Source organism: Colobus angolensis, unplaced genomic scaffold, assembly GCF_000951035.1.
Source record: "Colobus angolensis palliatus isolate OR3802 unplaced genomic scaffold, Cang.pa_1.0 Scaffold6, whole genome shotgun sequence".
Taxonomy (NCBI): Eukaryota; Metazoa; Chordata; class Mammalia; order Primates; family Cercopithecidae; genus Colobus; species Colobus angolensis.
The window spans coordinates 11,745,489-11,757,928 of record NW_012119598.1 but is presented as its reverse complement, the minus strand read 5'-3'; the positions used below and the strand labels follow the sequence as shown (position 1 = coordinate 11,757,928).

The 12,440-nt window shown below is 39.8% G+C and overlaps 1 protein-coding gene across 1 annotated transcript in view; it reads left to right on the top strand.

The window, feature by feature from the left end:
* The window catches only part of ELOVL2 (ELOVL fatty acid elongase 2), a 32,428-nt gene extending 22,834 nt beyond the window's left edge, over positions 1-9,594 (top strand). Inside the window, exons 6-8 of the mRNA XM_011962914.1 lie at positions 3,177-3,301; positions 3,786-3,920; positions 6,514-9,594. Of these exons, the coding sequence (XP_011818304.1) occupies positions 3,177-3,301; positions 3,786-3,920; positions 6,514-6,639 (386 nt within the window). The 3' untranslated portion in view covers positions 6,640-9,594. The remainder of the gene's footprint in view (positions 1-3,176; positions 3,302-3,785; positions 3,921-6,513) is intronic.
* The last annotated feature ends 2,846 nt before the right edge of the window (positions 9,595-12,440 follow it).

Below are 12,440 nucleotides of genomic sequence, written 5' to 3'. Positions count from 1 at the left end.
TGAGGTCAGGAGTTCAAGACAAGCCTGGGCAACACAGTGAAACCTTGTTTTTCCAAAAAAAAAAAAAAAATACAAAAATAGATGGGCGTGGTGACATACGCCTGTAATACCACCAGCTCCTGAAGAGGCCAAGGTGGGAGGATGGGCTTGAGCCTGGGAGGCAGAGGTTGCAGTAAGCTGAGATCGCGCCACTGCACTCCAGCCTGGGAGACACAGCCAGACTCTGTCTCAAAAAAAAAAAAAGTGTAGACATAAGATGAATTTAATTATATTCAACCAAAGCAATATACTCTTACGTGATTTCTAGGCCCCACAACCCAATGTCTAGAGGCATTAATTCCAAGCAGTGATTTGCCTTTAAATGATTGATTTCATTTTGGGAAACAGGTTTCAAATGAATATATATACATGGGTAAAATTACTCTGTGCTAGTGTTGTCTTATTAGAGAATGTTTATGGTCCCACTTGTATATGAAAATGTGGTTATGTTAACTGGATAATGTATATATAAGAAGTTAAATAAAGTATGTAAAATATAACTTCAGCCACATTTTAGAACACTGTTTAACATTTTTGCAAAACCTTCTTGTAGGAAAAGAGAGCTCTTTACATGAAGATGACTTGTTTTATATTTCAGATTTTATTTTAAAAGCCATGTTTGTTAAACAAGAAAAAACACAAAAGAACCCCTGATTCCTGGTTCATAATTCTATATTCTTACTCACTTTGTCAAGTTACCTATTTTGTTGCATAAACTAATTGTTAACTATTCATGGAATAGCAAACAAATGCCTGTTTAATAAAGAACTTTGACCAAGGCTATAAATGCCAATTACATTATTGTCAGTATTGTTGGTTATATTTAAATTTTCCTTATAATAGAGCACACTTTTATTTAAAAAAAAAAAAAAAAGTGTAGACACAGGGTCTGTGTTGCCCAGATTGGTCTTGAACTCCTGGGCTCAAGCAGTCCTCCCCACTCAGCCTCCCAAAGTGCTGTGATTACAGGTGTGAGCTACTATGCCTGGTCCTCATTCATATTTCTATATTTTGTATGATATTTTATGAAACAGTATTTATCCTGGCTCTGTATGATGCACAGTATATATTTTTTAAATCTTGTTTCACTTTTACAAAGAGTTGATGACAATTCTCACTGCATTGACTTCACCATTCACTAATGGGTCAGTTATGACCTACAGTTTGAGATGCACTGAGCTATAGGGAACAGTACTTTCTGTTTTATACTGTCTTGTACTCAATACTTTAAAAATACTATATGAAAAATCAGAACATGTAAAACTTAAGTCAAAATGACTTTGTTCTAGGATTTAGGATCTTGTAGAGATGATATTAGGGGAAAAAGTGCCCAGGGATATTTGGAGTGTCAGTGACTGTGAAGGTGCAAATGAAAACTGGAGTGTGAGGGAGGAAACTGCTGGGAGTGCAGGGGGAAGAAAGAAAGAATTGATCGCTGTCCTAGACGGATAGAGATCCATTTCTTGAGTTTAGTTATTAAGGAAGGACAACTATAATCAATCTTAGAGGAGAATTACCAAGGTTAAGTATTTTTATGATTGTCAAGTTTATTACAAGTCACTAAGCATCTAAAACCCAAATCATCACTGTGTAAAGACGTAGTTTCATGAATACTGTGACAATTTCTGCTTAAGAATATTAGAAAAATGATACTTGATGTGACCTACCAGAGCAGACTTTCAATTTTTTGAAATGCCTTAATCTGTATCACAGTGAAATGGTGACTGTGGAAGGTGCTGTATTTCCACAGGAGTCAAACATTATAAGCAACAACTACTCATGGTTCATTAATTGATGGAAATGAAAAGTCATGTGGGTAAAGAAATACCACTGATACTATGCTGCTTGGTAGTCTGAAACTCTGTTTGTGTTTTCATATAAATTCAAGTGCCATAACAGTTTATTTCAGCCAGTATTGGTTGAGAATTTATTCTATGCATGCTCTTGTACCTTTTGTTTCTTATTTATTAATTTGCATTTAGCTATCCAGATCACTAATCTAGGATTAAAGAACCAGGCTAGAGAATTTAAATTGATTTATTAGCCAGCATATGTGCGGTGCTTTTTAATTCATATATTATCTCAGTTAATTTCATCCCAACATTAAGAGCTAGTTATTATTATACCTATTTTCCAGGTAAGAAAGTAAAAATGTACAAAGCAATGTCTCCAACGGGACATGGCCAATGAATGGCCCTCTAATGCCACAGTCTCTCCCACCACAGGATAGCTCACAGAACAGCCATCTGGATCCCAGGCTGACAGCTGAAGAGCATTCACTTTGTGCCAAGCATTGTTCTAAGCACTTTCATGTACTGATGAAATCCTCACAACACTGAGTTTCCTTATTTCCAACAAGTGATGCATCTGTGGCATCTCACCTCTTGCAGCTAAATCCTTTCAATGCTTAGCTGACCCCACAGGGAACATCACCCTTTCTTCATGGTTTCCTGAAGCCTTATTCACCCATGGTGGAGGCAGTTCAGAGATGTTTCATGAGGTTGATGGCAGGGGCCTGGATTTTAGATATCCCTCATCCTAAAAGTCCCTGCGATGGCCAGTCACTGGGAAGGTCTCGCTGGCCAGTTTCTCCTCCGCCCCAGCCTTCTCTGTCTCCCTTATTCTTTCTCCAGCACCTCCTGCTCCGTAAGTATCTTTCAGACAGAATTTATTTACTTAATTATGAAAGCAATATATTTTGTCTCTCTGGCACCCTGTTCAGCCATGTGCAAAAGGCTCTTTCTACAGTCAATATGTCTTATCAAAGGTTTAGCTAAAGCAAAGACAATTCTATTTTAGAGGAATTCTGCCAACAGCTTTAAGCTAGTATTTCTTTTCCTCCCTCAGTAGCTGACAGTGACAGTTAAAGAGACAGTAAAACCTTGTAGATAAGGCGTTCCCTGTGTGGGGGGCATTCTGAAAAACCATGCCAGGCTAGTCCTTCTATCATGGAGTTTTTGCTGAATCTTGGAACTCACACAGTAATTGGGGGATTTATTAGTGTGGATTTTGTTATATGATCATGTCATATGTGCGATTCATTTTCAATTATGATGCAGAAAAAGACTCTCACTTGACAAAGAAGAGTGAGCAATCCTTTCTGGAAGAATCGTGATTTTTATACTGTACTTTTCTAGGTTTCTTCGGACCAACACTGAACAGTTTTATCCACATTCTTATGTACTCCTACTATGGACTTTCTGTGTTTCCATCTATGCACAAGTATCTTTGGTGGAAGAAATACCTCACACAGGCTCAGCTGGTATGTTGTCCCTTCTTTCAGCTTTTCTCTGTGTGGCTCATGGATGGGGAAAGGAAATAGAAATCTGTCTTAGAAGTCAGAGGGCTTTTGATGTGTGATGAGGCTGCCTATGTTTTTTCCAAAATTGGCCTTTTAAGAATTAAACTTTCTGTGTTAAAATGCCCTTTGTGTATGCAATTAGCTTATAATGGAAAGTTCCTTGCTTGGAAATGTAGATGAATACTTTTCAAATTAATGTGTAAGTTAAATCCTTTTTGTCTAAATAATTTTAACTGCGACTTTTCCATGTGGAAATAATGGGCAATTTTACATACTAATTTCAAATAAGATTTCTGGATGAGGGGGCTGCTTCAGCATCTTTGTTTTGTTCCTACATAATTCTGAGAGTCCTAGGAGTTCATTTCTGAATTGATCAAGCTTGGCCGCAGTGTCTGTGTGGCACAGCTTGGCTCGCTCACAGAGATGCCCTCTCTGCCATCCCCAGGTGCAGTTCGTGCTCACCATCACGCACACCATGAGCGCCGTTGTGAAACCGTGTGGCTTCCCCTTCGGCTGTCTCATCTTCCAGTCATCTTATATGCTGACATTAGTCATCCTCTTCTTAAATTTTTACGTTCAGGTATGTGGAATGTAAATGTTCAGCAGTAAAATATAATAGATTGTGCACTTTTTTTTTTTTTTTTTTGGAGACAGAGTTTCACTCTCATTGCCCAGGCTGGAGTGCAGTGCCGTGATCTCGGCTCACTGCAACCTTCATCTTCCGGGTTCAAACGAGTCTCCTGCCTCAGCCTCCCGAGTAGCTGGGATTAGAGGCCTGGCTAATTTTTGTAGTTTTAGTAGGGATGGGGTTTCGCCATGTTGGCCAGGCTGGTCTCGAACTCCTGACCTCAGGTGATCCGCCCACCTCGGCCTCCCAAAGTGCTGGGATTACAGGCGTGAGCCACCGTGCCCGGCCTAGATCATGCACTTTTACATTATATATTTAATTTTACTTATTAAATATTATAGTAGACATGCTTGTAGATAAATTCAGGTAGCAGATACACAAAGTGAAATTTGTATTCCTAACTTCTCTGTCCACACCCTCCTCCTCGAAGGGTAATTACAGTTAATAGTCTAGTGGGCATTTAAAAAAACATTTTTCAATGCATGCACATAAGATTTTATCAAAAATATCATTGGATTATATATACATTTCTCAATTTGCAGTATGTATTTGTACCATGCTACCAAAGTCTGACATCTGAAAGTTAAAACTGTGTATAGTAAGACAGATCCAGGAAATGTGAATGGAGCAAAGCAAGGGCTTCTTCAATGTTTTTAATTTATTGAATTTCATATTTAAAAATTGTTTCCTTATCAGCTACCCTGATGTTGCAGGCTCACTGTTCATTTGGAAAAAAATTCCTTTAAGGCAAACCACAGTGGAAAGGTCACACTGACTTTTTCTTTATCAAGTGTCATTTTCTTTTTAATTAACAATTTAAATGGAAGACAGCTTCAAAATGCAATTTAAAAGCCACGCTATTGTACAAGAACAGATGAAAGCTATAACAGAGAAGAGGCCTCAGGTGGATGTAGATTTTAAATTGCTTTCTTTTGTGGGCTGGGGAAATGGAAAGCTTCGTTTAAAAAAAAAGTACATTTATATTCAAAACTGTACTTTTGACATTGTATTCAACTATGTATTTTTTTCAGACAAATAAGAAAGTGCTTTATTTTTTAGCTTGCATTTGCTGAAAGTTAACCCATAGTGGGTTTTATTTTTATTTATTTATTTTTTTGAAATGGAGTTTTGTTCTTGTTGCCTAGGCTGGAGTGCAATGGCGCGATCTCGGCTCAGCACAACCTCTGCCTCCTGGGTTCAAGTGATTCTCCTGCCTCAGCCTCCCAAGTAGCTGGGATTACAGGCGTGGGCCACCACGCCTGGCTAATTTGTATTATTAGTAGAGACAGGGTTTCTCCATGTTGGTCAGGCTGGTCTTGAACTCCTGATCTCAGGTGATCCGCCCACCTTGGCCTCCCAGAGTGCTGGGATTACAGGTGTGAGCCACCGTGCACATCCCCATAGTGGTTTTATACGGTGCAGAACAGTGGGAACGGAATTTTGACAGCTTTTCAGGTCTTGTATTTCTGAAATTGGACTAGGCTTTGTCTTTTATAAGAGATAAAGGTTTCCTTTGAAGATTTCCAAATAAGTAATCAACAATGAGACCAAACAAAGCTATGTGCAGGTGCGCAAACCCCTGCCCCCACCTTCCCAAAACAAGCTGAGGGTTAAAGGGAAGCTAAGGGAGTGATTTGGTGCATGGTGTTGAAGACTGAAGAGAATCGCATAGCCCAGCAAAAGTAGGTAATGGCATTCGAAGCCTTAGCCCTACATGCTGGTTCAAACTGAATCTTGGTTCTGAAGTCAAGCATATAATTGAAGTCTGGACCCTTGTTAATACTATTGCTTTTTTTTTAAAAAAAAAAAAAAAGTAAAAATGAGATGAGAGATCAGGTATTTTGTCAGAATAGGAAGGATATGCCAAAAACTAGATCAAGCCAGAACCCCAGGTATTGGTACTTTTAAAATAACAGCACTTTTTCACTTGAATTCTTTTTTAAAGTTTTATCTTTCCAAGTGAGCAACTAATGCAGAATACTTTGGATGCTAACCCCAGAATATACAGATCCTGACCTCTACTATTCATTGAAATACATGCATTTGTTTTGGTCTTTACCCTATTTTTAATCTTTAACCAGAAGTTTAAAAATGATATTACAAACATGAAATCTTATTAGAAAATCCAGCACCCAACTGGGCATAGTGGCTCATGCCTGTAATCTCAGTACTTTGGGAGGCCGAGGCGGTTAGATCATCTGAGGTCAGGAGTTCAAGACAAGCCTGGGCAACACAATGAAACCCCATCTCTACTAAAAATACAAAAATTTGCCGGGCATGGTGGTGTGCGCCTGTAGTCCCAGCTACTCGGGAGGCTGAGGCAGGAGAATCACTTGAACCTGGGAGGCAGAGGTTGCAGTGAATGGGGATCGCGCCATTGCAGTCCAGCCTGGGCGACAGATTGCAACTCTGTCTCAAAAAAACAAAAACAGAAAATCCAGCGCCCAACAAAATCACGTACTGTTTTAACTATATGCAATGTTAAAGACAAGGTCTTATTAAATAATCTTTTTATTTTTCTCTTCAAAATATACACATCCAACAGACATACCGAAAAAAGCCAATGAAGAAAGATATGCAGGAGCCACCTGCAGGGAAAGAAGTGAAGAATGGTTTTTCCAAAGCCTACTTCTCTGCAGCGAATGGAGTGATGAACAAGAAAGCACAATAAAAATGAGCAACAGAAAAAGCATATATACTAGCCTAACAGATTCGCTTGTTTTAAAGCAAAGACTGAATTGAAAGTTACATGTTTTAGGATAAACTAATTTCTTTTGAGTTTATAAATCATTTGTACCCAGAATGTATTAATATATTGCTATTAGGTTAATCTGTTCACTGAATGCTTTGATCAGCATTGAGGTGATGCTGACCTCTGAGGACCTCAGAACTGGTGCAGCTTCTCCCTCCCTCCCTCCCACAGACTGAACCTTTCGCCAGAAGCTGTCCTTATAACGCCTTATACGCATACACAGCCAGGAAACGTGGAGCATGGTTTCTCACAGAAAGTCTCCAAATAAAAAGAGTTTTGTTCAGATTAAAATGTTTACAACAAAATGTTAATTATATTCTAAATACAGGGTATGTTCTAATCTATATTAAGCAATAATTGCCAGTGCATAATCATTCCATTTGTTCCTTTAGCAATCAACCCCGGAAAATATTAAAATGGGATCATACACAGAAGACAGAAAAATCTAGCAAAACTTCTCTAAGCCAGAGTCTTGTCTACCAAATTCCCACAACCACTCCTGATTCTAAATTTAGTGATATGGTAATGAAATTGGTATTTCTTTTATTTTAAATATTCGTCATTTTAAGGAGAAAAAAATGCTTCTGCAAGATTTTCATAATTCAGGGGCTTTGGATAGGATTGTTCATCTGTTTCCCTAATCATTCATCCGTTCATGTCTCCCTCCTGTACCAGTCAACCTAGGTTACTAAAGATGCCATGCTCCACATCACGAGCAGTGTACAAATCTGGCTGCCCATTCCCATTCTGAGCAAGGACTGGAGTCCACTCTGACCTCTTTCTTTGAACACACATGCTGCTCGAATATGTATAAATCAGAATTAGCAGAGTGATGGGAGCAAAATAGGCACTGAATCCGTCAACTCTTTTTTGTGAGCCTACTTTTGAATATTACCTCAGATACCTGTTGTCACTTTGCAGGTTAAGTTTTTGAAGCTGGGAGGAAAAACGTGGAGTAGCTTGGAAAGATTCCAGCACTGAGCCGTGGGCTGGTAATGAGCCATGATAAAAAATGCCAGTTTGGCAAACTCAACACTCCCGTTCCCTGCTCAGGTATATGCGATCTCTACCGAGAAGCAAGCACAAAAGCAGACAAAAGTACTAATGAGTATTTCCTTTCTCCATAAGTGCAGGGCTGTTACTTACTGCTAAACTCTACCAAGAACGGAAACAAAGAATATTTTCTGAAGATTTTTTTGAAGATTAATTTATACCCTATAAAATAAAACTTGCCAACTTCGATGAAGACACTTCATCTTCTCTCCTACCTTATATTTTTAAATAAGTTTTTAGATCCTGACACTAACATCAAATACACGCACACCAGAAAGGCATTTCCACCACCGTCCCCACTCATTACTGTCCAGAGTGCCTTTCTCTCTTGGCTTTTTTTCCCCTCTGAGCTCTAGTTTTAAACTTTGGGCATTTAGGATTTGGGCGTATTTTTTGGAAGGTGCCTAATGCTTAGGATAGTCTCGAGGGTGATGCACTGCACCTGCTTCCTTCCCTTCAGTGCCGCCAACCCATTTCTGTTGAACAGATGTCTCCTGTCTGATGCCCCTGACTCTTCCATTTATCTTTCTAAATCATTGTCTGAAACTGACTTGCTCTAGGGTGCTTCATCACCACTTGCATCTTGCATCACCTTCTAACTGTACTGTCTTGTTCTCTCCCAGCAATTCATTTTAAAACAAGGGCTAGCTTCAAGCATGAATGTTAGGGCTCCTCTGTGACAAAACACAAGTTGGACCAAGGAGAAAGCCCTTTGGAAAAACTGGACCTTAGTTCAGTTTAGGTCTCAAATACAGGCTAAAATCTCTTACCAAAGTGCATTCCAGGTGAAAATGAGACTCAGAAGACAGACTGGTCTGATATACTCACTGGTCGTCACATTCAGCTTATTCTTACTTGCCAGTGAGGTCCTGAGGTCTCAGGGCACAGCATACCTGCCACTTTGGATGTTTTCCAGGGCTTCAGATCTGTATGGCAAGGAGGGAGCCGTCCTTCAGCAGACAGAGTCAAGCAGCTTAAACTACAAGGCAGCTCGAAACCTCTCCGATGAAAGTGAAAAATGTGGGTAGTTTATACGCCAGAGACTCGAGAAAGGTTTCATTCACGGTGTGCATTTCCAATTTGGTCTTTAATTCAAGAGAAGCTTCATAAAACACGTATAGCCTTAAACCATTCAAGGGCTAATTTAAAAAATACAGAGTTATAAAATCTTAACCACAAAGATTAAATCAGGTAAACATTTTACCCTGTTGTTAAGTGTTGTAACTTCAAAAAACCAAAATGCTTAATGTGATTTTCCTAAAACTATTGAAAAATTAATATTTCTATAATCTATTAAAGAAAAAAATGGAAAATATTTTCTCTCAAATTTCTTCTTGCCCATGGGAATGAAAATAGTTAAATACTGTAAAGCATATCTATTAATAATTCCCCCAGTTTTTTAAACTAACAAAATAGAATGTTAACTGAATGGAATTAAACATAGCAATTGTCAAGCCATCAAAATCATATACTGAACTACTTAGGCATGTTACGGGGTAAACTCCTCACCCCTGCATTTGAGAAATTTTTTTTTTTTATTTTTATTTTAAGGCAAAACAGTATTTACTGTGATGGGCAGAACAGCCTTTTGTATCTAAGAGTCCATTTTAGTTCTTTCCATATTTCCATATCGTTTTGTGAATGTTTCTGGGGACTTCCTTATTTGGAAAATATGGATATCATTTTGTTTTCATTCGAAAGTAATTATATCTTAAGAACATAGTATCATGAATGGAGTGGACAGGGAGGCTGGAGAAGCCATTTTTCTTTGTAGATAAAAAGCATTCTCTATGATTGTTGTATAATAAATGGATTTTTACACTAAATGCATGTTGCAAGTTTTATTTGGTTCAAAGCAGTTAAAATGCATGCCTGCATGGTACTCGAAATGACCTATCACTTGGGGGTTATTTTTACAACAAGGCATTATTTTAGCAATGGATTTCAGACATTAATTCTTCTCTTGTTTCAGTGAGCAATGGGTTATATCATTACCTTTACATTCTGTTCACATACCAAGTTAAGCTATTTCAAAAAAAGGCCATTCACAAGAAAAATTTAAGGTTAGCAGAGGATATAAAGGCGAGAATACATAAATTGCTATATAAAACCACCTGGGGAGGAGCACTGCGTTTGTTTGAAGAGAAAATGTTGGGCCAGAGCGACATCGTGCAATGCCCTGAAACCCAGGATGCCCTTCGGAGAGTGCCTGCCTGGGAGAGATGGTGGCCAGCTCAGCTCAGCTCAGGAGGTGAGTGAGGCCTGACTGTGAGGCTGCCTAGGAGAGCAGAGGCCAGGGGCAGGACCACAGGTTGGCGTTTTGTCAGTGTAGAGAGTAGGGTTTTGAATGTGATAGTATAATGAGAGACAGGTCCTAAAGAAAACTACAAAAGATGGGCTTAAAGTCTGATTACAAAATTGCTTAAATTCCTGGATAATGACAGATGGGACAGGATAGATTTTAAGGAAGGGCAGGAGGGGAACAGGGAATGGGAAAAGTCTTCATTTTAACTATCTGAATGGGAGCTAGAGTTTGGGGCAGGAGGTTAACATTTTAAAAAGGAGCCTTCCCTTTGTTATTTTAAATGGTGGGTGGAACTTAATAAAACTTTGGTTTAAAAATAAAAGATAAATCCTATGTCTCCATGGCAAGCCTAATAACTGTTGTCACAAACTAAAAGAACTGCTTATACAACAAGCGTTCACATAAATAAGCCTCTTAATTTCTTTATGTAAAGAAAAGATTCTCAGCATGTGTTTTTGTTATAGCAGGCTTTCTTCCAAGACAAATTACATTTCCATATTTAAGGAAGAGTTTCTCTCCAGGGTATGCAAGGAAATAATCACTCCTAGGAGACTAACTACAGTCACCTCAGGATTCCTTGACCTTCAGTAAAACATGACTTTCAGTCGCAGGGGGGAAAAAGACTGAAAGCTATTGATTTGCAGGTCATTTTTCCATCTTAAATGGCACTGCAGAACACTGGAATAACACTGAGAGGACAAGGAAATCTGTAATCTGTACCTTCGTTGAGCAATTGGTAAATGCAGTCATTGTGGATCTTACGAGCAGCCCACCGGGAGCCTGTTCTGAAAGAGTTTGTGACCAAATCACATTTGGTAGGCTGAGGAAGGGGAAGCTTGTCACACATCCCTTGATGTTGCGTGTGCCATAGTGTATAGCTACCTGTATGCCTTGAGATGGGCATTTTCTCTTATATTTGCCACAGTCACCATCACTCATCCTTTTTCTTTTTTTTTCGAGACAGAGTCTCACTCTGTTGGCCAGGCTGGAGTGTAATGGCGTGATCTCAGCCCACTGCAACCTCTGCCTCAGCCTCCTGAGTAGCTGGGATTATAGGCATGTGCCACCACTCCCAGCTAATTTTTTTTTTCAGTAAAGACAGGGTTTTGCCATGTTGGCCAGGCTGGTCTCGAACTCCTGACCTCAGGTGATCTGCCCGCCTCAGCCTCCCAAAGTGCTAGGATTACAGGTGTGAGCCACCGAACCTGGCCCACTCATCCTTTTTATTCAGCCTATTAACCTGGCTGGCCCCTGAAGGCATTTGAATTTGTGATGCCTACACATTGAACAACAAAAGGAGAAAGTCTATACAGTTTTGCCTGGGCCCATATGATACACTTAAGAGGGAGATGAAACACAGACTTATCGGCAGTGGCCCTAGAAATAAATGATAGATGCTGCAGATTCTCTGAAAGATGGAAGCACTGTACGTAAGGTAGTTCATGTAGAACCAGCTTCTATTGTTTTTTTATTTTTGAGACGGAGTCTTGCTCTGTGCCCCAGGCTGGAGTACAGTGGCGCAATCTCGGCTCACTGCAAGCTCCGCCTCTCAGGTTCATGCCATTCTGCCTCAGCCTCCTGAGTAGCTGGGACCACAGGCACCCGCCACCATGCCTGCTAATCTTTTTGTATTTTTAGTAGAGATGGGGTTTCGTCATGTTAGCCAGGATGGTCTCAATCTCCGGACCTCGTGATCTGCCCGCCTCTGCATCCCAAAGTGCTGGGATTACAGGTGTGAGCCACCACACCCAGCTACGAGCTTCTATTCTTTTAAAGCTAGTTTAGACTTACGGAATTTGATAAACTCTGGAAATAGTTATATTCAGTTGAAAAATTCATCAAATCTTGTCCAGCACTATGTATCATGGTAGTGATACAGAATGATCCAGATGAAATATCTGTTCTCAGAGTTCACAGTCTAGGAGAGTAGATAAACATTTAGTTATAAAATAAGTATTGAGGCTGGGCACAGTGGCTCATGCCTGTAATCCCAGCATGAGACCAAGGCAGGCAGATCACGAGGTCAAGAGTTCAAGACCAGCCTGGCCAACATGGTGAACTCTTATCTCTACCAAAACTACAAAAATTAGCCAAGCGTGGTGGTGCATGCCTGTAATCCCAGTTACTTGGCAGGCTGAGGCAGGAGAATTACTTGAACCCGGGAGGCAGAGGTTGCAGTGAGCCGAGATCACACCACTGCACTCCATCCGGGGTAACAGAGTGAGACTCCCGCTCAAAAAAAAAAAAACAACCTTGCCAGAGAAACATCCCTAAAGGAAGTAATGCCTGAGGTCAGTTTAGATGGGTGAAGAATTCAAATAGACTTCAAAGAAAGTGGTGTCCCGGAAGCCAAGGAAAAAGA